The sequence below is a fragment of the Pongo pygmaeus genome, chromosome 6 (genome assembly GCF_028885625.2).
Source record: "Pongo pygmaeus isolate AG05252 chromosome 6, NHGRI_mPonPyg2-v2.0_pri, whole genome shotgun sequence".
Classification (NCBI taxonomy): Eukaryota; Metazoa; Chordata; class Mammalia; order Primates; family Hominidae; genus Pongo; species Pongo pygmaeus.
The window spans coordinates 10,417,053-10,443,794 of NC_072379.2; the positions used below are offsets into that span (position 1 = coordinate 10,417,053).

A 26,742-nucleotide genomic window follows, 5' to 3' on the forward strand; every position below is an offset into this window, starting at 1 on the left:
CCACCCCTGCCTGGACCTCCCCTGCCCTGCACAAACACACACAGGCTGCAGGTCTGTTTCCCACCTTTAATTTTTTTCTTTTTCTTTTCTTTACTTTATTCTTTTCTTTTCTTTTTATTTTTTTTTCAGACGTTGTCTCACTCAGTCACCCAGGCTGGAGTGCAGTGGCACGATCTCAGCTCACTGCAACCTCCGCCTCCTGGGTTCAAACGATTCTCCTGCCTCAGCCTCCCGAGTAGCTAGGATTACAGGCGCGCCACCACGTCTGGCTAATTTTTTTTTTTTTTTTTTTTTTTTTTTTTGGATTTTTAATAGAGACGGGGTTTCACCATGATGGCCAGGCTGGTCTCGAACTCCTGACCTCAAGTGATCCACCCGCCTCAGCCTCCCAGAGTGCTGGGATCACAGGCGTGAGCCACCGCGCCTGGCCGCCAGTCTTTAATTTCACTTCCCCACCTGCGGTCACCCAGCGGACAGGCGAGGCCAGGGGTTGGGGCGCGCCTAGGTGAGGACCAGGTGTCTGTCGGCGGGGACACCATAGCGCGCCTTGTGCTCCTCGAAGAGCTGCGTGAGTCGCCCCACGTAGCGCGCTTGCAGCTTGTCCACCTGGGCCGGACTGGGCGGGGGGCTCTGCTGCACCAGAATCGCCGCCTCCACTGCGGGCGGGACGGGAGGCGATCCGGAATGGGATCCCCGGTTCTCCTCCTCTCTTCCTCCTTCCCTCCCTTCAGCCCGTGGGGATAGGCGGGAACAGAGTTCAGGGCTGGCGCGGTGGCCAAAGGCCAGTCTGGGTGGCGAGGCCCCAACCCGGGACCGGGAGGGAGCGGGCCCTGGGCCAGGATCGCTGGGCGGAGGCCGGGGCTCACCGACGGTGCGGATGGGCGCGCGGAAGGGCAGCGGGAGGCCCCGGCGGCCCAGGAACAGCGGCAGGGCCACGCTTAGCAGCGGATGCAGAGCCTCCTGCGCCCTCTGCACCCACGAGCTCGGGGGGTTCGGGAACTGCTGGAAGAGCTCATTCTCTCTGGAGAAGACAGGCACTAGGGAGGCCGCAGGAGAGCAGAGCGCGGCGGACTCCTGGCCCCGGGGTCCGCGGGTGGCGCCACTCTCCTCCTCCCCAGCCCGGCAGCCCTGGCGTCCCCACCGGGTCACGCTCGGGTCCTCACCCGAGTTCCAGAGCTGACTTAACGAATCTCTTCTGATTCTGAATCTGCAAGCTCAGTTGTCCGGGTTTTGCCTCCAGCGCCTCCAGGGGCCCTCCCACGGCCAGGACGGCCACCTGGCCACCCCTGAGGCAGCGGGGCCTTGACAAAGGAGACCAAACCTGGGGGGAGGGCAGAAGCTGGGGGACCCAACGCCTGGGTCTTATTTACTTATTTATTTAGGGACGGAGTCTTGCTCTGTTGCCCAGGCTGGAGTACAGTGGCCTGATCTTGGTTCACTGCATCCTTGACCTTCAGGACTCAAGTGATCCTCCCACCTCAAGCCTCCCAGTAGCTGGGACCACAGGTGTGTACCACCACACCTGGCTAAATTTTTGTTTTTGTTTTTTGTTGTGTAGAGATGGGGTTTTACTGTGTTGCCCAGGCTGGTCTTGAACTCCTGGCCTTAAGCGATCCTCTCGCCTGTGCCTCCCAAAGTGCTGGGATTACAGGTGTGAACCACCGCACCCAGCCAAAGCCTGGGACTTGGAAAGAAGAGTGGAGAGGACATGGGGAAAGGAGAGCTGGGCCCCAGAGCCCGCTGGGAGGAGGACGGTGGGGCGGGAGAAAGCAGCAAGGTCCCCCTCTTCTCACCACCTGACATGATGTAGTCCCGGAAGAAGAGGAGATGGAACCAACAAGGCAGCATGAGCAGGTGTGGCGGGAGCTCCGGGAAGAGGCAGGAGCAGCCCGTGGGCTCTGCGCAGAAGTTGGTGAAGGCTCCCACGTGAGGACCCCGTGAGGGTGGAAGTCAAAGAGGTAGTTCCAGGAGGGGTCCAACTCTGCAGTTTTAACTAGCTGGGGAGCAGACGGGCGCACCCCACCCCAACAGTGAGATTGTGCTTTGGGAGATGGTGGTCCCAAGAGTCTATTCTGAAGCCCCAACCGCACCCAGCACCCCACGGCCCAGGTCCTCACCGAGAGGGGGAAGCAGTCACAGAAATGTCTCCAAACTGCCCAGTTGCAAACCCAGGCAGATCTGCGGCCTCCAGCCCTAGGTGTGTTTCTATCCCAATAGAGCCAGACCAGGTAGAGGACCGCCAGCATCCAAGCCTAGCCGAGGAATGCAAGAGCCAGGCTGCCAGGTGCACCTGGGCTGGAAGATGGGGCAGGGGGAGCTCACAGTACAGGTGTTTAAGCCCAAGTCTTCCCTCTGCCCCCTTCCATTCTACCTGCTTCCCAAACTCCCTCCCTACACCTCCTCCCTTGGGGTAAAGGGAAACAGATCACCAGCTGCTGGGGCCCTGCCCAGATCCCCAGGCCTTGGGACCTCACCAAGCCCTAAGAAGGAGAAGACCCATTGCGGGACAGCAAACACTTGGAGACCCCTTTGGAGGAGGCTGGAGGAGGCCACCATATTCTAGAGGAACAACACACAGGGGCCATCCCCATTTCTTAAGCACATCTCCTTTTGGCTCAACACGCTAGCCCTGACCCTTGACCTTGGTCCCGCCCCCATTTCCGCCCCCTTTGCTGCTCTGCACACTGGAGCCCCATGCTCCCAGGGAAGGAATCACTACCTGGGCTCGCAAGGCTATGACCAATGGGACCAACAGAGATGACCAGGGGTGTGGCCCGGCACCTGGGGGAGGTGTTTGAACTCTGCAGAGGTCGGGGGCTGGTCAGTTGTGGCAACTCAGGCCTGTAATCCCTGCACACTTTGGGAAGCCAAGGATAACTTGAGCCCAGGAGTTCAACCAGCCGGGGCAACAAAGCAAGACCCTATCTCTACCAAAAAAAAAAAAAATCAAAAAACATTAGTCGTGTGTGGTGGCACATGCCTATAGTCTCAGCTACTTGGGAGGCTGAGGCGGGAGGATTGCTTGAGCCCAGGAGGTTGAGACTGTAGGGAGCCATGATTGTACCACTGCACTCCAGCCTGGGCAACAGAGGCTGTCTCAAAAAACAAAAACAAAGCAAAATAAACCCCCCCCCAAAACAAAACAACAACCAAAAAAACAAAACACAGAAACCAGGACCCTCTGGGAAGGAAAGAGGTGGTCTGAATGGTGTGTCCTACAAAGGGCAGGGCTCCCGCATGAATCAAAACAGCCCAAAAACCTGCCAGTCATCAGGGCTGGTCCCTGAGGCCCAGGACCTGCAAGAGCAGCGTAGGCCTCTGTGGGAGGACGCTTGCCAAGAGGTGTTTTCTCCTGTCCCTACTCGGCTTGCCGCCATCCACAGGACATGGGACAAGAGTAGTGAGGCCCAGGGCGAGATGGATTCTAAAGTCTGGCCAGAACGGTGCTCAATCCCATGGAAAGGGAACCAACCAGGTGATCAGCCCCACCTAGCAGGAAGGAAGGCTCCTTAAAGGAGGTTTTCCCTGAAGACTAGACAGGAGGAAGAAAAGGGATTCCAGGACAGGTGTGGTGGCTCACGCCTGTAATTCCACCACTTTGGGAGGCCTAGATGGGAGGATCGCTTGAGGCCAGGTGTTCGAGACCAGCCTGGTCAACATAGTGAGACCTCCCCCATCTCAAAAAAATAAAGATAAGGCTAGGTGCGGTGGCTCACACTGGTAATCCCAGCACTTTGGGAAACCGAGGCGGGTTGATCACTTGAGGTCAGGAGTTCGAGACCAGCCTGACCAACATGGTGAAACCCCGTCTCTACTAAAAATACTAAAATTAGCTGGGCATGGTGGCAGGCGCCTGTAGTCTCAGCTACTCAGGAGGCTGAGGCAGGAGAATCGCTTGAGCCCGGGAGGTGGAGGTTGCAGTTTGCTGAGATTGCACCACTGCACTCTAGCCTGGGTGAGAGAGTAAGACTCTGTCTCAAAAAATAAATAAATAAAAAGGCCGGGCATGGTGGTTCACACCTGTAATCCCGGCATTTTGGGAGGCTGAGGCGGGTGGATCACTTGAGGTCAGGAGTTTGAGACCAGCCTGACCAACATGGAGAAACCCCTTCTCTACTAAAAATACAAAATTAGCCGGGTGTGGTGGCGTATGCCTGTAATCCTAGCTACTCAGGAGGCTGAGGCAGGAGAATCACTTGAACCCGGGAGGCGGAGGTTGCGGTGAGCCGAGATCATGCCATCGCACTCCAGCCTGAGCAACAAGAGCAAAACTCCATCTCAAACATAAATAAATATAAAAATAAAAAATAGGCCGGGCGCAGTAGCTCACGCCTGTAATCCCAGCACTTTGGGAGGCCGAGGCAGGAGGATCACGACGAGGTCAGGAGACCGAGACCATCCTGGCTAACACGGTGAAACCCCCTCTCTACTAAAAATACAAAAAAAAAAAAAAAAAAATTAGCCGGGCGTGGTGGCGGGCGTCTGTAGTCCCAGCTACTCGGGAGGCTGAGGCAGGAGAATGGCGTGAACCCAGGAGGCAGAGCTTGCTGTGAGCCGAGATTGCGCCACTGCACTCCAGCCTGGGCGACAGAGCGAGACTCTGTCTCAAAAATAAAATAAAATAAAATAAAAATAAACATAAATAAATTTTTTAAAAAGAGGATTCTAGATGTGGATGGTGAGCTGTTGGAGGCAAGAGATATCTTAGGAGAGGTGAACAAGCCTGTTTGATGTGTGTGTGTATAGATAGATAGATAGATAGATAGATAGATAGATAGATAGATAGATAGATACATAGATAGATTTTTTTTTCCAGACGGAGTCTCGCTCTGTGGCCCAGGCTGGAGTGCAGTGGTGCAATCTTGGCTCACTGCAAGCTCTGCCTCCCGGGTTCACGCCATTCTCCTGCCTCAGCCTCCAGAGTAGCTGGGACTACATGCGCCTGCTACAATGTCCAGCTAATTTTTCATATTTTTAGTAGAGACAGGGTTTCACTGTGTTAGCCAAGATGGTCTCGATCTCCTCGTGATCCACCTGCCTCGGCCTCCCAAAGTGCTGGGATTACAGGCGTGAGCCACCGCACCCGGCCTATATATATGTTTTGAGTCAAGGTCTCACCCTGTCACCCAGGCTGGAGTGCAGTGGCTCAGTCATAGCTCACTGCAGCCTCCAACTCCTGGGCTCAAGTGATCCTCCCACCTGAGCCTCTTGAGTAGCTGGGACTACAGGCATGCACCACCATGCCCAGTTAATTTATTTTTATTTATTTATTATTTATTTAGAAACTGATGTTTATTTTCCATCAACTTTATTTCCATGTTGCTTAAAAGCCTGTGCAAGGGCCGGGCGCAGTGGCTCACACCTGTAATCCCAGCACTTTGGGATGCTGAGGTGGGTGGATCACCTGAGGTCAGGAGTTCGAGACCAGCCTGGCCAACGTGGTGAAACCCCCTACTAAAAATACAAAAATCAGCCGGGTGTGGTGGCACGCGCCTGTAATCCCAGCTACTTGGGAGGCTGAGGCAGGAGAATCGGCTTGAACCTGGTAGGTGGTGGCTGCAGTGAGCCAAGATTGCAGCACTGCACTCCAGCCTGGGTGACAGAGCGAGACTGTCTCAAAAAAAAAAAAAAAAGAAAAAAAAAGAGCTCGTGCAAAAACAGCTTAAGACCATTCAGTGGTTGCTCATAACCATCCAGTGGCCTGAGCGGTGGGAGATGCAGACCAGTCTTCCATGGCAAGCTGAGTGCTCCAGTCTTCAGTAGGGAACTGCTGGATAGGCACAGAGGGCTCCTGCACGCCTTCAGACCAGTCTGCAACCTCAGGTTGAGTAGCAGTGAACTCAGGAGCTGGAGCAGTCCATTCACCCTGAAATTCCTCCTTGTCACAGCCTTTTCAGCAGCAGCCTGCTCTTCTTTTTCAATGTCTTCAGGATCTCTGTAGAAGTAGAGATCAGGCATGACCTCCCACGGGTGTTCACAGGAAATGGTGCCACGCATGCGCAGAACTTCCCGAGCCAGCATCCACCACATCAACCCCACTGAGTGAGCTCTCTTGTTGTTGCTTGGGATGGCAATGTCCACATGGCGCAGAGGAGAATCTGTGTGACACAGCGCAAGGTAGGTAGGTTAACATAAGATGCCTCTGTGAGAGGCTGCTGATCAGCCTTGGGGTCAGTAAACACAAGAAGCCGTGACTCCCGGAAGGCTGCCTGGATCTGGCTAGTGAAGTTTCCAGGAGCGATGCGGCCAGCGATTAGAGTGGCTCCAGTGGCAGCAGCAAACTTCAGCACAGCCCTCTGGCCAGTATTTCTGGAGGGTATGACACTGACATCAGCGTGGTTTTCAATGGCAACAATGCCACGAGCTGCCAGCAGAAGCTTCTCCCAGGTCCTCTTCAGATTTAGGATGTAGATGCCATCACTTTTCCTTTTTTACATGTACTGTTCCATCTGTAAGTCAAGATTGGTGCCAGCTAATTGGTTTCCTGCTGCAAGGAAATTAAGGACATCTTCCTCCTTCATTTGCAGGACATCAAGGGCTCCGGATGTTGTGAAAGTTTCTCTTTAAGTTACAACAGGAATCCAGAACAACGCCAGATGGAGCCTTCTGTGGGTAGCGTGGGAAAGCTTTTTTTGTTTTGAGACGAAGTCTTGCTCTGTCACCCAGGCTGGAGTACCGTGGCATGATCTTGGCTCACTGCAGCCTCCGTCTCCTAGGTTCAAGCAATTCTCCTGCCTCAGCCTCCCGAGTAGCTGGGATTACAGGCCTGTGCCACCACAGCTGGCTAATTTTTATATTTTTAGTAGAGACAGGGTTTCACCATGTTGGCCAGGCTAGTCTGAAACTCCTAACCTCAAGTGATCTGCCTGCCTGCCTGCCTCAGCCTCCCAAAGTGCTAGGATTACAGGCGTGAGCCACTGAGCCCGGCTTATTTATTTTTTTGAGTTGGAGTTTCGTTCTTGCTGCCCAGGCTGGAGTGCGATGGCGCGATCTCAGCTCACTGCAACCTCCCCCTCCCGAGTTCAAGCAATTCTCCTGCCTCAGCCTCCCAAGTAGCTGGGATTACAGGCGCCCGCCACCACGCCCAGCTAATTTTTGTATTTTTTAGTAGAGATGCGGTTTCACCATTTTGGCCTGGCTGGTCTTGAACTCCTCACCTCGTGATCTGCCTGCCTCAGCCTCCCAAAGTGCTGGGATTACAGGCACGGGCCACCGTGCCCAGCTTAATTATGTATTTTTTTAAGTAGAGACAGGGTTTCACCATGTTGGCCAGGATGGTCTCAAACTCCCAACTTCAGGTGATCCATCCACCTCAGCCTCCCAGAGTGCTGGAATTACAGGTGTGAGCCACTGCGCCCAGCTAATTTATTTTTTGTAGAGATGGGGGTCTTGCTATGTTGTCCGGGCTGGTCTTGAACTCCTGGCCTCCAGTGATCCTCCGCCTGCCTCGGCCTCTGAAAGTACTGGGATTATAGGTGTGAGCCACTGTGCCCGGCCTGGGAAGTCCTTCTTTTGGTCTGTGCCCTCTCACGCACTTTTGTTTTTTTTGAGATGGAGTCTCACTCTGTGGTCCAGGCTGGAGTGCAGTGGCACAATCTCAGCTCACTGCAAGCTCTGCCTCCCAGGTTCATGCCATTCTCCTGCCTCAGCCTCCCGATTAGCTGGGACTACAGATGCCCGCCACCACGCCTGGATAATTTTTTCTATTTTTTAGTAGAGACGGGGTTTCACTGTGTTAGCCAGGGTGGACTCGATCTCCTGACCTCGTGATCTGCCCCCTCTTGGCCTCCCAAAGTGCTGGGATTACAGGCGTGAGCCATCGTGCCCGGCCCCTCTCACACACTGTCTCCAGCTCAGGCAATGCAGGGTAAGGGCAAAGTGGGAGCCAGGGAAGCTTCCAGGTTCCCACGAGGGTCTAACATTCTGCCTCTCCCTTTTCCTCGTCTTCCCTTTTCAGGGTCTCTCCCGTCTACGCTGCTGGCAGGAGGGGAGATGGGGTTAATGGGCAGACCAATGGACTCCAGACTTACAAACTGTCCTTTATTCGGAGTGAGGCTGAGGAACATTAATAATTTATCACGCGGGGAGTCCCCAGAAGCCCTGTGCCCACGAACCCCTGTGGGCGGAGGAGAGAGGCGGGGACTCTGGGAGCTTCCTGAGAGGGCCGTGTGTTGGGAGCAAGGTGACATATTCAGTTCATGCACTCAGGAAGCGGGGAGAGAGACAGACCCATCCCCCAACTCCCAGGATGGGGGCCAGGCCCCCTAAAAAGGCACAATGGCAGGGCAGGTTTGGCAGAGTGGTTGAGTGTCAGGGGTCGACAAAGGACACCATGATGTAGCGTGTGCCCCAGGTCGTTGGCAGCCCCTCGTGGTAGTGAGTGAGGCGGCCGGGGTGCAGGAGTGCCCAGCCCTTCCTCGGGGAGGAGATGACGCAGTCGTAGCGCAGGAAGCGGCAGCCACCTCCCTGAAAAGAAGAGAAGGGAAAGGAAACGTGGAGTGAGCAGACGTGGGGCCTGGGGAGCACGCAGATACAGGAGGCAGGGCGGCCAGACCAGGGGGCACGGTGCAGCAGACCGGGGCGACAAGGGAGATGGCACATATGGCAGACACCGGGTGCTGGGGTGCCTGCAGACAGGAAGATCCAGGAGGAAGCAGAGGCCGCCTGCCCAGAAGCGATCTAGGAGCTGATACCCACAAAATCACTGGGAAATGGGCAGGGAGGGGAGCTGGGGGTACATGCAGGGGCTCTTGGTGGGGACCCGAGGGTCCCGAGGTGAAGAGTGGGTGGGTAGTGTGGCTGGGGCGCACCTCATAGTCCAGGCCCTTGTGGTTGAGGGCGACGTTGAGGGTGAAGGTGGATGAGTCGTGGTGTGGCCGCAGAGATGGCTGCTCGTCTGGCCGGTAGCGAACCACAAAGTTCATCACCGCCCGCGCCTGGGGGACAGGAGGGAAGAGGCTGCAGGGACAGCTGCGAGCACAGGGGGCCTTTTATTTTGTATTATTATTATTCTTTTGAGACAGTCTCGCTCTGTCACTCAGGCTGGAGTGCAGTGGTACAATCTTGGCTCACTGCAACCTCTGCCTCCCGGTTTCAAGCAATTCTCATGCCTCAGCCTCCTGAGTAGCTGGGATTATAGGCACCCGCCACTACACCCGGCTAATTTTTGTATTTTTAGTAGAGACGAGGTTTCACCATCTTGGCCAGGCTGGTCTTGAACTCCTGACCTCAGGTGATCCGCCCACCTTGGCCTCGCAAAGTGCTGGGATTACATGTGTGAGCCACCACGCCTGGCCATCGCAGGGGGTCTTCAGGGAGATGATGGTCCCTGTCCGGGGAGGGGAGGGGAGGGGCGGCGGGACCCCTGCATGGGAGGGTCTCGCTGCTCACTGGCATTAGATGAGGGCCAAGCCTCGCCCCGGGTCTCAGCCTGGCTCCCTCCCTCCCCTGGGGTGCCTCCTGCAGCATCTCATTCCCCTGGGAACTAAAGTGCATGGAGCCCAAATGCTGCGGGGGCCGAAAGGGGTCTGCGTGGAGACTTCCTGCCCGGGACTGGGGTGGGGAAGGTGGGGAGGCAGCTGGCAGGTGGGCAGCGCACCTTGGTGTGGTAGCCGGGAAACAGGCTCTCGGTCATGGGGCCCACATACGTCCGCAGCAGCTGTAGCCACTGGTCCTCGTACCCCACCTGCTTCATGTGGATGTCCACAGTGGGAACATTCTCGTAGCCTCCAGCCAGCCTTGAATCCTGGGGGCAGTGGGCACTGAGCCACCCGCCCCTCCGGCCATGGCGCCCCCCGCCCCAGGGCAGTCCAGCCTCCTTCCTCCTGTCCTCCAGCCTTCACACCTGTGTTCCTTTGTGCGAACAGTCTTCTTTGCTACTTCTCAGCCTGACTCACTGCTCCTGGCCCTTCAAGTCTCAGCTAAGATGTCACCTGTCCTGTGAAGCTCCCTAGTCCTCCCAAGTCTGGGTCAAGGCTTCCCCGTGGCTTCCACTGCACCCAGGCTGCTCATTGCAGCCTTAGAAGCTGTGTGGCGGCTGCTGCTCACAGCAGGGCAGAGCTCGGCCAGCACGAGGCATTCCTGCAGTGCAGTCTAGGACAGTGGCCCAGGAATGATTTCCTTTTTTCCTTTTTTAGAGACAGAGTCTTGTTCTGTCACCCAGGCTGGAGTACTGCGGCATGATCATAGCTCACTGCAGCCTCTGACTCTGGGGCTCAAGTGATCCTTCTGCCTCAGCCTCCTGAATAGCTGGGACCACAGGGACATGCTCAGCTAATTTTTTGTTTTTTCTGAGATGGAGTTTCGCTCTTGTTGCCCAGCCTGGAGGGCGATCTCAGCTCACTGCAACCTCCGCCTCCCGGGTTCAAGCAATTCTACCTCAGCTCCCGAGTAGCTGGGACTACAGGCGCCTGCCACCATGCCCAGCTAATTTTGTATTTTTAGTAGAGATGGGGTTTCTCCATGTTGGTCAGGCTGGTCTCGAACTCCTGACCTCAGGTGATCCACCCGCCTCGGCCTCCCAAAGTGCTCGGATTACAGGTGTGAGCCACCGCGCCTGGCCCAAACCCGGCTAATTTTAAAATTTTTTGTAGAGACAGGGTCTCGCTATGTTGCCCAGGCTGGCCTCAAACTCCCCCTGCTCGAGCAATCCTCCCGCCTCAGCCTCCCAAAGTGCTAGGATTACAGGCATGAGCCACTGTGCCCAGCAGTAAATATTTCTTGAATACATGAATGAATGCAGTTGTGACCCCAGAGTCTGCCTCCCCCTTGGGCACCCCTCTTTGCTCCCATTTTCCTGATTCCATTGTTTGTTTACCGGATCCCGCACTTCCTCCTCTGGGGAGCCCTCTGCCCTCCTCACCCAGGCCCTTACCTCATGCCGGCCACCTGACCACTGGCCGTAGTGCTCCATCTCTGCCACCAGCTCATCACACATTTGTTCTGATAGCAGTGGGAACCAGTACACGTCCGGGCATGGCTGAGGACAGGGCGAGGGAGAAGAGGGCTAGCTGACGCTGCAGAACGGGGAAGGGGACAGGCAGCAGGCAGAATGGGAAGGGGCAGGGAGGAGCAGGGAAGGCTCTGTGAGAGCAGCCGGGGACCCGTCAGGTAGGGGCTGGGGTAGTGGCAAGGCTGAGGACCGGTTTCTGGCACAGCAGAGGTGGCAGAGGGTCCTGGAGCCCCTCCTGCTGGGACAGTGGATTCCAAACTTCCGTAACAGTGCATACCTCTTTTTTTTTTTTTTTGAGATAGGGTATTGCTCTGTCACCCAGGCTGGAGTGCAGTGGCACAATCATAGCTCACTATAGCCTCAACCTTCTGGGCTCAAGCGATCCTCCCACCTCAGCCTCCCAAGTAGCTGGAACTACAGGCACATGGCACCATGCCAAGCTAATTTTTTCTTTTCTTTTTTTTTGAGACAGGATCTCGCTGTGTCACCCATGGTGGAGTGCAGTGGCATGATCTTGGCTCACTGCAACCTCTGCCTCCCAGGTTCAAGCGATTTTCCCACCTCAGCCTCCCGAGTAGCTGGGACTACAGGTGCACGCCATCACACCTGACTAATTTTTGTATTTTTTTTTAAGTAGAGACAAGATTTTGCCATGTTGGCCAGGCTGGTCTTGAACTCCTGACCTCAAGTGATCTGCCTGCCTCAGCCTCTCAAAGTACTGGGATTACAGGCATGAGCACCACTCCTGGCCTCATTTCTTATTTAATTTTTTTTGTTGTTGTTGTAGAGACAGATTCTCGCTATGTTGCCCAGGCTGGTCTTGGACTCCTGGCCTCAACCGATCCACCCACCTTGGCCTCCCAAAGTGCTGGGATTACAGGCATGAGCCACTGAGCCCAGCCCCATTCTTCTTTAAAGATGTGATTTCATGCATAACACCAATATACCCAATACACAGGAGAAGAGAGGCTGTCTGATCAATGCTGGGTTTGGGGGCAAGAGTCCCTTCTGCTCGGCCTCTGCCTTCATCTTGTCTGAACAGAAAACCCTCAGATCTCTGGGGAACTCAGTGTGAAAACTTTGAATCGGAGGCCCCCAGGAGGCGATGGCCATGAGGGCAGGGGGCGGGTGGGGAGGCTGTGCGGGCTCACCTGCTCCACGATTCCTTCCCCTTCCAGGGCCCGGCTGTAGTTCTCGTGGATGTACTGCTCCTTCCAATCCTGTGGGAGGGTGGGGGTCACATCAGATCTGTGACCCCCTCGCTCCCAGCCCCCAGGGGACCACCCCCTCCCGCTCAGTGTCCTGCGCTGGCGGCAGCCATCACGTTTGGTGTCTTCCTTAGCACAGAGCGGGGAACCTGTGTGCTCTGGGCGTGGGGGCCCCACTCACGATGGGGTTGTCGAAGATCTGCCAGAGGTCAGGGTGCAGGTGCTCCGTGTCGTATCGGGAAGTGGCCAGGAGCCGGCCAAATTCATGCTGATTGCTCAGATGGAGGAAGATGCCCTGTAGTGGGGTGGGGGTGTCCGTGATGCAGGCAATGCCTGGAGTCCGGGGGACTGCCCCCAGGCCAGACCACACAACCGCGCTCACCTTGTCTCGAAAGCTCTTACAGAAGGCCATGTCTGGGTCTGTGTCACTGCCCGAGAACACGTCCCTCTGGGGCAGCTCCGTCCGCAGGGTATCACCCCTGATCACATAGGCCTGGGAGATGTATGGCACGTTCCACACACCCCTGGAGGCACCGACACCGCGGTCAGCTGGGAGGGCGGCCTCCCAAATTCTGCCCAGTTCATCCCGGGAAGTCCATCTTCCCTCAGGGTATCCCAGTCCCTGAATATAAGGCCCCTGCATGTCCCTTGTCAAGCATTGCTGGTCACAACTGCCCCATATCCCAGAATGCAGTCAGTTCCTACCTCAAGCTGTGGCACTTCTTTTTTGTTTCTTGTTTTTGGTTTTTGAGGCGGACTCTTGCTCTGTCACCCAGGCTGGAGTGCAGTGGTGTGATCTTGGCTCACTGCAACCTCCACCTCCCAGGTTCAAGCAATTCTCTCACCTTAGCCTCCCAAATAGCTGGGATTACAGGTGCCAGTCACCATGCCCGGCTAATTTTTGTATTTTTGGTAGAGATGGGGTTTCACCACGTTGGCCAGGCTGGTCTCGAACTCCTGACCTCGAGTAATCCACCCGCCTCGGCCTCCCAAAGTGCTGGGATTACAGGCGTGAGCCGCCGCGGCCAGCCCTTGTTTTTATTTTCTTGAGACAGGGTCTCCCTCTGTTTCCAGGCTGGATTGCAGTGGTGGAAACATGGCTCACTGCAGCCTCAACCTCCCAAGTTCAAGTGATCCTCCCACCTCAGCCTCCGTAGTAGCTGGGACTACAGGCACACACCACTGTGCCCAGCTAATATTTTAAGTTTTTTATAGAGATAGGATCTTGCTACGTTGCTCAGGCTGATCTTAAACTCCCAGGCTCAAGCAGTCCTCCTACCTCGGCCTCCCAAAGTGGTGGCATCAAAAGTGTGAGCCACTGCACCCAGCCTCGTGGCACCTCTGACTGGTGACCACTCCAAACCCCTGAGAGTGGGGGGCTTGGGTCTACCTGGGCCCTGGGTCGGAGGAGGCGGGGGGCTGCAGGCTGGCAGCACTCACACTCGCTTCCGCTGCACCAGTTCCACGTAGTCCTCGGAGCGGGCATAGTACTCATCGGGGCTCAGGGCGCCCCAGAAGTTGGACCACAGCTTGCCGTGGCGGGACAGCATGGGGGCGATCACCTTCCTGCAGACAGGTGGGGGTGAGGGCTAGGCAGACGGGAGCAGGCCTGGGGAGCCCGGTGCCCAGGGCAGGAGTGGGGTTCCCGGGGCCTGTTGGGGTGCCCTCCGGCTGCGGGGAGAGGGGGTAAGCCACCTGTTCTCCTCAATGAGGATACGCAGGGTCTGCAGATTGGTGAGGACAGTGTCAGCGTCCAGGCTGAAGTAGAACTCACACTCGGGGTCCTGCCGACACAGGTCCCTGGAGGTGAGAGGCGAGCTGAGACGGCGGCGGGCGGGGAGGTGGTGTGGATGGGGGAACTGGCTCATGCCCCCAGGAGAAAAGGAGGGAGGCAGTGTCTATCCTTCCTTCCCCAGGCTCTCTGCTGTCTGGGTGAGCTGGCAAGGGCGGGGATGACAGCGTGGGGGCTGCAAGGACGCGAATGGGGAGGCCCAGGAGGGGCTGGACGGGTGACAGGTGAGGCGAGGGCCAGGCAGCAGGTGGCAGCACCCCTGACCCTACACCCTCATCCCACCCTCTCCTCCCCCTCAAGCACTCGCTCACATGGCCATGTCCCTGGCCTCGCCTGGGCTCAGAGCCTCCTCCGGTCCCACCAGCTTCACAGCTGAGAAGTGGTCCTGGAGCTGCGGCCAGGAGTCAGCGATGTGGGGCTCATGGAAGACCTCCTGGGAGGGGATGACATAGGGGGATGGGCTCAGAGGGCAGGGAGGCGGCACCTGAGGGATGGGGGTGCGGGAAGGAGATGGGGGTGGGGGCACGCGAGTTCTGATCAGGGCAGGGAAAGGATCCCTCAGGAGAGGCTCCAAGGGGGAAGTCTCACGTTGTTGTGCAGAAAAAGGGTGACCCTGTCGGGGGGATAGTCCAGGAGCAGCAGCCGCTGTAGGAAGCGGGGCAGAAACGGGGTAGGCTGTTCCACAAACACGGCCAGAAACACCCGGGGGGGAGGCTGGAAGATGCAACATGCAGGGACTCAGAGAGAAGCCCGGACTTCTCTGCTGCCCCCACCCAACCTCCACCCTGACAGGTGCAGGGACCCAGGAGCGATGCCCCCACTGCCCCCCAGCCCACTGTCCTCACACCTCCTGCTCAGCACGCTGCCCTCTCGTGCCCCTCCCTGGCACCCCCACCTCACCTGCCCCCCCGGGAGTGTCCTCCGGTCCTGGTTGCAGAAGCCACAGCCTCCCTCGGGAGTCCAGCCTTTGGGGACGTAGTTTCCCAGGTAGTTGAGCTGCAGCTGTTGGGGACAGACTGAGGCTGAGTGGCTGAGGCCTCCAGGGGTAGAGGTGGGGGTCAGGCACCCCTGCTATGGGGGCTGAGAAGGGCTTCTCAGAAGGGTTGGAGGTGCCTGGGGGTTGGGGCAGGGCGGGGCGGGGGTTGAGACCACTGGTGGCACCTTAGTGGGACCGTTTCCATGGACCACAACGGGGAGCGTGTCGTAGGCCACGTTCCGGATACGCACACGGTTCCGATCAAACTTTAAAACCACTTCATCTGGGGAAGAAAAAGGCCAGGCTTCAGACCCCCTTTCTTTGGGAGCTACCAAGCAACACATCTTTCTAAATATGGGGTCCCAAATTCTCCAGGAATAAAGGAACACCAGGGCTATCCTGGAGTGTGGCTCGTTGTGGACAGGAACCTTTGGGTTCTGACCAGGCTGCTGGCCCAGAGAGCTCCACTGCCTACTACCTGCGTATCACATCGCAGCTGGGCGAGGAAGGGGAGGGTGAGCTGAGCGGGGGGCCAGTAGGAGCCTCAGCATCCCTACCCCTCCTCATATTCTCTCTCTCCTTCCTTTTTTTTTTTTTTTTTTTTTTAAGATGGAGTCCCACTCTGTCACCCAGGCTGGAGTGCAATGACGCGGTCTCAGCTCACTGCAACCTCTGCCTCCTGGGTTCAAACGATTCTCTTGCCTCAGCCTTCCAGGTAGCTGAGACTACGGGCACATGCCACTACACCTGGCTAATTTTTGTATTTATATTTTTTGTTTTTTATGCTGAGATGGAGTCTCACTCCCAACATGCAGCCTGGAGTGCAGTGGCACGATCTTGGCTCATTGCAACCTCCACCTCTAGGGTTCAAGCGATTCTCCTTCCTCAGCCTCCCGTGTAGCCGGGATTACAGGCGCGCACCACCATGCCCAGCTAATTTTTGTGTTTTTAGTAGAGACAGGGTTTCACCATGTCGACCAGGCTGGCCTCGAACTCCTGACCTCAGGTGATCCACCTGCCTCGGCCTCCCAAAGTGCTAGGATTACAGGCATGAGCCACCACACCCAGCCTAATTTTTGTATATTTAGTAGAGACTGGGTTTCACTATGTTGACCAGGCTGGTCTCAAACTTCTGACTTCACAATCTGCCCGCCTCAGCCTTCCAAAGTGCTGGGATTACAGATGTGAGCCGTCACACCTAGCCTTTTTTTTTTTTGAGAAGGAATCTCACTCTGTCACCCAGGCAGGAGTGCAGTGGCGCAATCTCGGCTCACCGCAACCTCTGCCTCCCAGGTTCCAGTGATTCTCCGGCCTCAGCCTTCTGAGTAGCTGGGATTACAGGCACCCGCCACCACGCCCAGCTCATTTTTCTACTTTTTTTTAGTAGAGACGGGTTTTCGCCATGTTGGCCAGGCTGGTCTCAAACTCCTGACCTCAAGTGATCCTCCTGCCTTGGCTTCCCAAAATGTTGGGATTACAGGCGTGAGGCACCGTGCCTGGCCTCTCTCTCTCCCCGTCCTCCCCATCCCCGGAGGCAAGTCAGCAACCCCTCCACAAGCTGTTTTCCTCATCTGTAGAAGGATAACCAGGGACCTTCCCTTTGTTAAATGAAATCACACAAGTAGGCCGGGCACAGTGGCTCATGCCTGTAATCCCAGCACTTTGAGAGGCCGAGGCAGGCGGATCACCTGAGGTTGGGAGTTCGAGACTAGCCTGGCCAACATGGTGAAACCCTGTCTCTACTAAAAATACAAAATTAACTGGGCCTGGTGGTGCATGCCTGTAATCCCAGCTACTCGGGAGGCTGAGGCAGAAGAATCACTTGAACCCGGGAGGTGGAGGCTGCGGTGAGCCGAGATTGGACCACTGCACTCCAGCCCGGGCAACAGAGCGAAACTCTGTCTCAAAAAAAAAAAAAAAAGTCCCTGGCCCGGTGCCCAGGCACAGCATGTGTGCAACAGATGCCAGACACGTTTTTGCTTCCCTTGCTTCTGGTAGTACCATCAGCACAGTGCAACTTACACAACCAGCCACTCAGACGCCTCACAAAACCACATAGAGGTGGGCTTGCATCGGCCCAGCTCCTCCAGAAGCCTCTCCCAGCTCAAGACCCCTAGCTGCAGAGGCTGCGCATCGCCCACCTGCGGCTGTGTTCCTCCTCACCTAAGGCCCCGTTGAGGTTCTGAAAGATCCGAGACTTATGATCCAGATTAAGGCTGAGTTTCTCCTAAATGGAATGAGATGCGATGGAGTGGTTAAAATGGAAGGAGTGGGAAGGACATCATTTCTCACTTTTCTCTCTCTCTCTCTTTTTCTTCTCTCACTTTTGTTGCTTAGGCTGGAGTGCAATGGCACGATCTCAGCTCACTGCAACCTCTGCCTCCCGGTTTAATTGATTCTCTTGCTTCAGCCTTCCAAGTAACTGGGACTACAGGAGACTGCCACCAGGCCTGGTTAATTTTTGTATTTTTAGTAGAGACGGGGTTTCACCATGTTAGGCAGGCTGGTCTCAAATTCCCGACCTCAGGTGATCCACCCGCCTCGGCCTCCCAAAGTGCTGGGATTACAGGCATGAGTCACCATGGTTTTTCTTTTTTTGTGAGAGACAGAGTCTCATTCTGTCACCCAGGCTGGAGTGCAGTGGTGCAAAACATCCTCAAACTCCTAGGTTCAAGTGAGCATCCCACCTCAGCCTCCCAAGTAGCTGGGATTACAGGCGTACACCACGAAGCCTGGCTAATTTTTTTTTTCTTTTTTTTGTAGAGATGAAGTCTCAACTGTGTTGTCCAGACTGGTCTTAAATTCCTGGGCTCAAGCAATCCTCCTGCCTAAGCCTCCCAAAGCTCTTGAATTACAGGAGTGAGCCACCACGCCCAGGCACACATTTTTCTCTTTGCAACCCCTTTGCTCCTCCAATCCCATTCAGCCTGAGGCCTCCACTCCCACAGAGCTGCGGGATGCGCCCACTCCTCTGCCTTCCCTACCCTCAGTCCTGGGTCCAGGTAGAGCCGTGTGTAGAACAGCTGGTCATCGTCATCATCCTTGTACTTCCACTGGCGCACGATTTGGTGGATGGTGGTGGCAAAACCGATGAATCCTGGCAGGGAGGGGGAGTGTTGACCCCGAGACTCCCAGGGTCCCAGGGCCTGTCCCCCAGGCCGTCTCCAGCCCTCAGGCACCTTTAACACTCTGTGTCCCACCGCTCTTGGCCCCTCTGCCTTGGGCACTCTGCCACTCACCACCAGAGTTGAGGAAGCGCTTCCCCGTGCCCACCTCAGGGTACTGCTCCGCCAGCCCCCACTCGGGCCAGCAGAAGCTCTCCGCAGAGAAGAGCAGGCGGCTGCCACTCTGGACGAACTTCTTCAGCAGCTCTGTGGGGCTGCCGGCCAGAATCACGTCGTAGCTGGGTGAGGAAGGGGAGGATGGGTAGGGGTCCACTGGGAACCTCAGCATCCTTACCTTGCTCCCTATCCCCAGCCCCGTTACCTATCCACAAACATGATGATCATATCCTCCCGGTCAGCGTATTTCTCCATTTCCTTCTTTAGCCACCGGACCTTCTGTCCTCCACCAACTGTTCGGGCCACATCACCCCCTCGCCACTCCTCTCCCAGGCCCAGGGTCTGTGGAGAAGGTGACCCATGCCAGGCAAGGGGTGGGGAGTTGTCGGGGGAACTCCTGACCAGGCTCACCGTGGGGACCTGGGCATCCAGACTTCAGCCCACCCCTCCTGCTGGGATCCCCTCCCAGGGGCCTTTCCCTCTCCTCACTCGCACAGTGTAGTTGAAGAACTCTGCAGAGCGCAGGAAACGCAGGTACCCCTCGGTTTCAGCTGTGGCCACAGTGATCACCAGCAGCTTCTCTGTTACCAGAGAGAAATGGCACTTGAGATCCACCGCCCAGCTCCGGGCCTCACGTGCTTTGCTGTCCTCCCTCTCACTCGACTTCCCTCCCTTTCTTCCTTCCCATTCTTAAACTCTTCTCACCCAGGAATGCTCTGACCCCAGGGAGGGCAGGGAGGGAGTGGTGCCCAGGAATTCCGAGTCCCTTTGCACAGGGAGGCTGGAAACCCCGGTTCAGGGTGGTGATGGGCGAGGGGCTTGGCGCGACTCAGCCTCAAGAGCACGCTGGGCGGGGGACGGGCCAGACACCTCCTCGAGCCTCCGACCCCCTCCGGGTCAGGCTGGCAGGCGCGTCAGCCTCTGTCCACTCGGCCGTGCCGGGCCTCCCCGGGATCTCACCTGGGTTGACCGGGCCTCGGCCCCGGGGCCGGTCGGAGGCTGAGGCCGCAGGGGGCAGCAGCAGCGGCAGCAGCAGCAGGAACCGGGGTCCAGGCCCCGAGGAGGTCATGGTGGGGAGCGGGCCCAGACAGCACCCAGGATCCTGGGATCTCAGCTACGCGCCTGGATCCCAGCTCCGGAGGGGAGCTCCGGGAAGGGGGCGCTCGGGCTGCTGTGCGGCCGCCGCGAGGAGCAGCTCGGCTGTGGCCACGCCCTGAAAAAAAGGCGTATCCGGAGGCTACAGAAAGCTCCAGATGCCGGCGCCGCAGACAAGGCGAGGATTGTCCCGGGCGCACGGGAGGCGGGGGAGGGGCGGCGGCTCGGGCCGACGGGCGGGAGACAGGGACTCTGGGCCGAGCCAGCCGCTTGACACATGTGGAAGCTGAAACCTAGACAGGGGAAGTGACCCCTGGCGGAGGGTCCGGCGGGACGCGGGGGCGGGTCCTGGCCGCAGCCCTGCCCGGAGAGTGCGGGCGGAAGACGGGGAGAGCGAGGGGCTGGCGGCGACAGGAAGGGAGGAAGCCTAGGAGTCCGCCGCGGGACGGAGGCCTGGGGGAACTGGAAGTTGAGCTTTCTGCAGAGGGCCACTAGGAAACTCGGACTGCCCAAGGAAGCCAGCCACTTTCTTTGACAGTCCAGCCCACCTCCTCTTCTGCCCGGAGGAGAAGCTCCAGGGGCCGCCTTTGTGATCACAGCATCTTCACAAGGGCCAAAGGAAAATAAGATTTCTCGTAAGAACACCGTGACCACATCTTTAAAATGACCCATTTCGTGGCTGCCACAAGATTTACACCTCCACACTGAGGCCGGAAGTGGTTTTGCCCCTATAAAACATGGCGAAAAGCTTTCTCGTCTCCAAGGAAACGCCACGTAATGAGTCAAAGCTGTGGCGCACGCGCAGAAGTACAAGCCACCGGAAGTGATGGCGCCGCCACCAAAGCCGTAGAGTTAGTACGCGTGCGCAGCAGTCTCTTCCGACAGTTGTGTTGTGCCAATGGTGGAGAAGAAAACTTCGGGTATGTGAGCCCCCGCGGTTCGCCCCCTTCCCCTTCCGAAGTCCAAACCAGTCCTAGAATTTTCTTACCTAGTCATTCCTCTTTTTTTTTTTGAGACATGGTCTCGCTCTTTCACCTAGGCTGGAGTGCAGTGGCATAGTCATAGCTCACTGCAGCCTCGAATTCCTGGGATCAAACCGTCCTCCCACCTCAGCCTCCCGAGTGGCTGGAACTGCAGGCATGAGGCCCCACGCCTGGCTAATTTTTAATTTGTTATGTGGTGACGGGCTCTCTCTAAGTTGCCCAGGTTGGTCTCCAACTCTTGGCCTCAAAGCGATCCTCCCGCGTGGGCCTTCCAAAGTGTTGGGATTACAGGCGTGAGCTGCCGCGCCCGGCCCCAGCTATTCCTCTTAAATCCATTCCTCAGCCCTCGGGTCCTGGCGTTGACCCTTCATTCACGTTTTATTGATGCCTGCTCCAAGCCGGGCGCTGGGGATGAAGAGGAGAAAGACCCCTGTTATCCAAGCATTGGCTTTTTCTGAAAGGGGAACAGAAACGCAGACCTAACACTGTATTTTATTGTGATTTGTGATTTGTACTATGGCAGAGGGAAGCACAGCGCCTGGGAACAGGGAGGCGTGGCATCTAGCCCAGGTTCTGGGAGGCAGGGGACTGTGAAAGCTTGAAGGAAAAATGAAAAAGCTTGAATTGAGTCTTGGAAGTCTAGTTAGGGTTGCTCTCAGTGGGAACCTCACGTGCAAAGGCAGTAAAGCAAGAAAAAGCAAGTCGCTTAGGAAGCCAAGTCCACAGTTTGGATCTTACAGAGTAATAAGAAAGGATGGAAGGCTGGGGAAAGGTTACATTTTGAAAGGCATCATACACACTGCCCAGGAGTTTGAACTCTGTGGGGAAACATTGGAGAGCCAGCAAAGGCTTTTTTTTTTTTAAGACAGAGTCTCGCTCTGTCACCCAGGCTGGAATGCAGTGGTTCTATATAACTCACTGCAGCCTCAACCTCCCATGCTCAAGTGATTCTTCCGCCCCAGCCACCTGAGTAGCTGGAACTACAGGTGGGTGCAGTCCACCATGCTGGGCTAGTTTTTAAATTTTTTGTTGAGATGGGTGTCTCACTATGTTGCCCAGGCTGGTCTTGAACTCCTGAGCTCAGGTGATCCTCCGGCCTCGGCCTTCCAAAATGCTAGGATTACAGGCATGAGCCACTGCGCTTGGCGCTTTCAGTTTTTCTTTTTTTTTTGAGACGGAGTCTCGCTCTGTCCCCCAGGCTGGAGTGCAGTGGCGCAATCTCGGTTCACTACAAGCTCTGCCTCCCGGGTTCACACCATTCTCCGGCCTCAGCCTCCGGAGTAGCTGGGACTACAGGCGCCCGCCACCACACCCAGCTTATTTTTTGTATTTTTAGTAAAGACAGGGTTTCACCGGTTAGCCAGGATGGTCTTGATCTCCTGACCTCGTGATCCGCCCGCCCCGGCCTCCCAAAATGCCAGGATTACAGGCATGAGCCACTGCGCTTGGCCGTTTCCGTTTTTCAAAGGCTTCGCAGTCTCCCAGCCATGACTTATTTCATGTTGGCCTCAAGGCCTGAAATACCTTGCTGTCTCCCCTAGCCAGGTCATTCACCAGTTAGGCCTTAACCTGGACTTACCTTCTGCTGGGAAGTCTTCCCTGACTACTCCAAGGCCAGGTTGGGTGTTTCTGTCCTGGGCTCTGCAGCACTTTATACTTCCATATCCTAGCCTACCCTATGCTGTACTTACTGTGTTTGTTTGATTAATCATTTGTGTTTGCCACTGGACTGTAAGCTTTGGCATCCCTAAAACCTAGAGCACTGCCTGGCATTTGGAGGGGAGACAGAGTAGTAAGGTGATCACAATCATGGTTTTTTTGTTTGGTTGGTTTTGGGTTTTTTTTTTTGAAACAGGGTCTTGCTCTGTCACCCAGGCTGGAGTGCAGTGGCCCAAACACAGCTCACTGCACCCTTGAGCTCCTGGGCTCAAGTAATCCTTGCGCCTCAGCCTCCTGAATAGCTGGGACTACAGGTGTGTCCCACTACACCTGGCTAATTTTTGTATTTTTTTGTAGAAACAGGGTTTTGCCATGTTGCCCAGGCTGGCCTCAAACTACCGCGCTCAAGCAATCCACCCACCTTGGCCTCCCAAAATGCTGAGGTAACAGGCATGAGCCACTGTGCCTGGCAAGGTCATGCTTTTTGATGCTGGGTAGTTCTTTGACTCCTGACCTGGTCACTTGCTAGCTATGTGGACTTTGGACATGTTTCTTAATCTCAGAATGTTGGTAAATTGGGGATGATGATACTATCCCATACAGCTGTTGTAAGGGTTAAATGGTTCAGGTGATGCAAAGAGCTGAGCACGTGCCTGGCTCATAGTAAGTGTCCAACAAGTGATAGCTACTGGGGCTGGTGCTGTTATTATTATGGTTAACAGGTGATTAATGAATAAAGAGATATATTATGCAAAATTATCAGAATCTGGCAAACAGCTGATAAGGCAATGAGGAAAGAGGTTTTTTGTTTTTTGTTTTTTGTTTTTGAGACAGGGTCTCGCTCTGGTGCCCAGGCTGGAGTGCAGTGGCGCGATCTCAGCTCACTGCAACCTCCGCCTCCCGGGTTCAAGCGATTCTTGTGTCTCAGCCTCCCGAGTAGCTGGGATTACAGGCATGTGCCACCACACCCTGCTAATTTTTGTATTTTTAGTAGAGACAGGGTTTTACCACATTGGCCAGGCTGGTCTCGAACTCCTGACCTGAAGCGATGAGCCCACCTCAGCCTCCCAAAGTGCTGGATTGCAGGGGTCAGCCACTATGTCCAGCTGAGGAAAGAGGTTAAAATAACTTCTAGGTTTCTGGTTTGGATGTCTGCATAGACGGTTCCATTTGCTTAGAGAGAATCTGCAGGAGAAGCAGACTTGGATGGGAATTTTTTTAAATTTTGAGTTGCAGTGTCCACGGGGCCAGTGGGTGATTTCTTTTTTCTTTCTTTCTTTTTTTTTTTTTTTTTGGAGACAGTCTTGCTCTGTCACTCAGGCTGGAGTGGTGGTGCGATCATGGCCACCACACTGCAGCCTCAACCTCCCGGGCCTGTGTAATCCTCCCACTGCAGCCTCCCAAGTAGCTGGGACTACAGGCGTGTGCAACCACGCCTGGCTTATTTTTTAATTTTTTGTAGAGACGGGGTTTGGCTATGCTGCCCAGGCTGGTTTCTAACTCCTAGCATCAAGCGATCCTTTGGCCTCCCAAAGTGCTGAGATTTTTAATTTTTTGTAGAGATGGGGTTTGGCTATGCTGCCCAGGCTGGTTTCTAACTCCTGGCATCAAGCGATCCTTTGGCCTCCCAAAGTGCTGAGATTACAGGCGTGCACCACCACGCCCGGCCTCACCAGGCGCCGGCTGCATGGCCAGTTCTGGAGCCCGGGAGCAGGTTCTGTGTTGAGGGAGTCACTCTAGGAGTCATTTGCTTGTGGGTGATCATCAGAGCCCTTTGTTTGGATTCGAAATCCCAGGAGGAGTGTGTAGACTGAGCAGAGAAGAGGGCCAGCCACCTCCATAGAGGCAGGGAGAGCAGCCGATTTGGAGCTGGAGGATTGCTGGACGTGGAGAAGGCCTGCAGTTTTGTCAAGGAAGCAAGCAAAGAGTCTCTTTCTACTCGATGAAGGTAGTCAGCACCGCCACAGGGTGGACAGGGCTCAGGTCCAAGGAGGAGGAGGAAGGCACACTGGAGCCGCTCTGGGGCCCCGAGTGTGGGTGGTCCCCCGTGGATGACCAGGCAGATGTCAGATTTCGGGGTTCGAGGAGAGGGTGGGAGGTGAAAAAGCAACACGTCACGTGAGTTGCTGTGAAGGAGAAGGAGCCATGAAGCCGAGTAGACGCATGAGCGTCGCCAGCTTTTTGATGGAAAGTGCCGGTTGAGGAGGAGGGGTGGAAGATGGGAGAGGGAGGGAATGGGCTGGAGGTGAAGGCTCGGGTTCAGTGGTGGGACTTGGGGGGCTCCAGGGCAGGAGTGTGCCCACTTGGCATCACGTTTGTGGGTAGGTGGCCTGGAAGATGAGCATGTCCAAGCGTGGGTGGCCGCTGGTTCCTTTGAGGTAGGAGGTGAGATGCTGAGCGTGAGGGCCATGTGTATTGAGGGCCCAGGACAGCCTGGAAGCCCCAGGGCGCCGTGACCTCCCCAGTCAGCAGTGAGCTGTCTCCAGGACGGGGCTTACTGGCTGGGACTGGGATTGAGAGGAAGGCGGAGAAAACAGGTGGGAGAAACTGAAAGGGTCTCAGCTGGTGGGACAGGAAGTGTGGGCTCCGGGGCTTGGCCTGGGAGGAGACAAGGGGACCGAGGGCTTGGCAATGGGGATGAGATCAGAGAGCTGCAGCTTCCACCCTGGGTGCCTTCCTCGCCCTGCCCAGAGCGGCGGCCACACTGCTCTTTCTCGGAAGCCCTGTAACTTTGTGTGCTCTGCTCCATCCAGTTCGCTCCCAGGACCCCGGGCAGCGGCGGGTGCTGGACCGGGCCGCCCGGCAGCGTCGCATCAACCGGCAGCTGGAGGCCCTGGAGAATGACAACTTCCAGGATGACCCCCACGCGGGACTCCCTCAGCTCGGCAAGAGACTGCCTCAGTTTGATGATGACGCGGACACTGGTGAGGCGGATGGAGGAGGAAGCGGGGGATGGGACTGAGAGGAGGGCGGGAGAGTCCGCCCAACATAGGCTGTGGGAGGACCCAGGAGCTTCTGGTGCCTCTGCCAGTGACTGGCTCCCATGGCTGTGAGCAACCACACCCCCTTTCTGTGCCTCAGTTTCCTCTCGTGTATGTGAAATAAACAAGAGAGACTAGATGAGCTCTGCCTTAGGCTTGGGGGCATGGAGGTGACTGTCAGCTGGGATTGGAGAATTGGGGTGGAGGGCAGAGGCTGGTAGCGAGGGGCCGACTTAGAGCCAGGAGAGCAGGGCCAGGTGTGGTGGCTCACGCCTGTAATCCCAGCATTTGGGAGGCTGAGGTGGGCGGATCACTTGAGGTCAGGAGTTCAAGACCAGCCTGGCCAACATGGTGAAACCCCATCTGTACTAAAAATACAAAAACAAAATTAGCCAGGCATGGTGGTGGACACCTGTAATCGCAGGAGGCCAAGGCAAGAAAATCACTTGAACCCAGGAGATGGAGGTTGCAGTGAGCCAAGATCGCACCACTGCACTCCAGCCTGGGTGACAGAGGGAGACTCTGTCTCCAAAAGAACCAGGAGGGCGCATGGGCACGGGGAGTGATGAACCAGAGAAAGATGCTGTCTTTCTGGGCAAGTGCCAAGCAACGGGTCACCCTTGACCCCTAGGAAAGAAAAAGAAGAAAACTCGAGGTGATCATTTTAAACTTCGCTTCCGAAAAAACTTTCAGGCCCTGTTGGAGGAGCAGGTGAGAGGAGGGTCGGCCTGGGAGGACCCCACAGGGAAGGGGTGAGCCTGGCCCTGGCAGGTGTTCGCTGCATGGGTGGGCGGAGGAGTCCTAGAGCCGGCCCCTTGTCTCTGCAGAACTTGAGTGTGGCCGAGGGCCCCAACTACCTGACGGCCTGTGCGGGGCCCCCATCGCGGCCCCAGCGCCCCTTCTGTGCTGTCTGTGGCTTCCCTTCCCCCTACACCTGTGTCAGTTGCGGCGCCCGGTACTGCACTGTGCGCTGTCTGGGGACCCACCAGGAGACCAGGTGAGCATGAGACCTGCTGTCCACACCCACTCCCTCCTTCCCACAGCCTCCCCAGACCTCTCTCCCCTCATCTTGGCTTCCCCTCTGTCTGCAGGTGTCTGAAGTGGACTGTGTGAGCCTGGGCATTTCCAGAGAGGAAGGGCCGCTGTGCACTGCCCGGCCTTCAGAAAGACAGTTTCATTACCCAGTGCAGGGGGAGCTCTTCCTGCACCGAGGGAGGAGCCGCTCATTCACCCAACAAAACTGTGTCTTATCTGCCAGGAAAGACCAGCCTCACTCCCGGGAACTGTCTGGCAGGTAGGCTGAGCCCCCCAGTGCTGTTAGAATAAAAAGCCTCGTGCCGGAAGCCTGCCTGTTTGGTCGTAGTGTGTTTGAGGTGATGGTAATGGGTCACCCATCTCTCCTGCTCACGGCTCTGTCTCTCTTCCTCCTGCCTCCCACTCACCCCTGCCACTGTCCGCCCCTCCGTGTCCCTGATTGTGAGAGATTCTGTCCTATTCTCCTGCCACCCCCGAGCCCCTGCCCTCCTTGGCTGCTTCTTTAAGTCTTTTTGGTTATTGATTTAGTTGTTTAAACTATTTTATTTATTTATTAGAGACAGGGTCTTGTACTGTAACCCAGGCTGGAGTGCAGTGGTGCAGTCTCGGCTCACTGCAACCTCCGCCTCCCAGGTTCAAGGGATTCTCCTGCTTCAGCCTCCCAAGTAACTGGGATTACAGGTGCCTGCCACCACGCCCAACTAATTTTTTTATGTTTTTAGTAGAGTTGGGGTTTTGATGGGTTGGCCAGGCTGGTCTCGAGCTCCCAACCTCAGGTGAT

At 56.2% G+C, this 26,742-nt stretch overlaps 3 protein-coding genes across 4 annotated transcripts; 1 reads left to right on the top strand and 2 right to left on the bottom strand.

Moving 5' to 3' along the window:
* Positions 1–501: 501 nt before the first annotated feature.
* On the bottom strand, positions 502–5,997 carry LOC129041138 (putative diacylglycerol O-acyltransferase 2-like protein DGAT2L7P). The gene is given in 7 exon segments (XM_063668073.1): positions 502–656; positions 867–1,021; positions 1,164–1,261; positions 1,263–1,339; positions 1,794–1,928; positions 1,931–1,997; positions 5,866–5,997. Coding segments are annotated over 7 exon segments (819 nt in total).
* Positions 5,998–8,026: 2,029 nt separating this feature from the next.
* Positions 8,027–19,611, bottom strand: PLOD3 (procollagen-lysine,2-oxoglutarate 5-dioxygenase 3). 2 transcript variants are annotated; one of them, XM_054496435.2, is made up of 19 exons: positions 19,169–19,611; positions 18,698–18,789; positions 18,414–18,550; positions 18,167–18,330; positions 17,912–18,024; positions 17,091–17,154; positions 15,113–15,210; positions 14,852–14,953; positions 14,540–14,665; positions 14,263–14,384; positions 13,855–13,959; positions 13,600–13,725; positions 12,542–12,683; positions 12,341–12,454; positions 12,103–12,171; positions 10,874–10,978; positions 9,599–9,745; positions 8,811–8,936; positions 8,027–8,466 (listed from the first exon to the last, which is right to left on the bottom strand). In XM_054496435.2, exons 1-19 carry the CDS (start codon positions 19,275–19,277, stop codon positions 8,311–8,313), a joined length of 2,217 nt encoding a protein of 738 aa, XP_054352410.1. In that variant the 5' UTR covers positions 19,278–19,611; the 3' UTR covers positions 8,027–8,310. The 2 variants fall into 2 exon arrangements, with proteins under 2 accessions (XP_054352410.1, XP_063524251.1); XM_063668181.1 differs by lacking the exon at positions 9,599–9,745.
* On the top strand, positions 19,506–26,269 carry ZNHIT1 (zinc finger HIT-type containing 1). Its single transcript, XM_054496445.2, has 5 exons — positions 19,506–20,223; positions 24,699–24,869; positions 25,558–25,637; positions 25,754–25,923; positions 26,018–26,269. Exons 1-5 carry the CDS (start codon positions 20,202–20,204, stop codon positions 26,037–26,039), a joined length of 465 nt encoding a protein of 154 aa, XP_054352420.1. The 5' UTR covers positions 19,506–20,201; the 3' UTR covers positions 26,040–26,269.
* The last annotated feature ends 473 nt before the right edge of the window (positions 26,270–26,742 follow it).

Bases quoted from the DNA above. Each gene is read 5' to 3' on its own strand.
- PLOD3 (XM_054496435.2), bottom strand. From the start codon at position 19,277: ATGACCTCCTCGGGGCCTGGACCCCGGTTCCTGCTGCTGCTGCCGCTG. The intron at 18,551-18,697 runs GTGAGGAGAGGG...CCTTCTCCACAG, and splicing joins TCTTCAACTACACTGTGCGA to ACCCTGGGCCTGGGAGAGGA. The intron at 12,684-13,599 runs GTGAGTGCTGCC...CGGTGCCTCCAG, and splicing joins CTGGTGCAGCGGAAGCGAGT to GGGTGTGTGGAACGTGCCAT.
- ZNHIT1 (XM_054496445.2), top strand. From the start codon at position 20,202: ATGGTGGAGAAGAAAACTTCGG. The intron at 20,224-24,698 runs GTATGTGAGCCC...TGCTCCATCCAG, and splicing joins GGTGGAGAAGAAAACTTCGG to TTCGCTCCCAGGACCCCGGG. The intron at 24,870-25,557 runs GTGAGGCGGATG...CTTGACCCCTAG, and splicing joins TGATGATGACGCGGACACTG to GAAAGAAAAAGAAGAAAACT.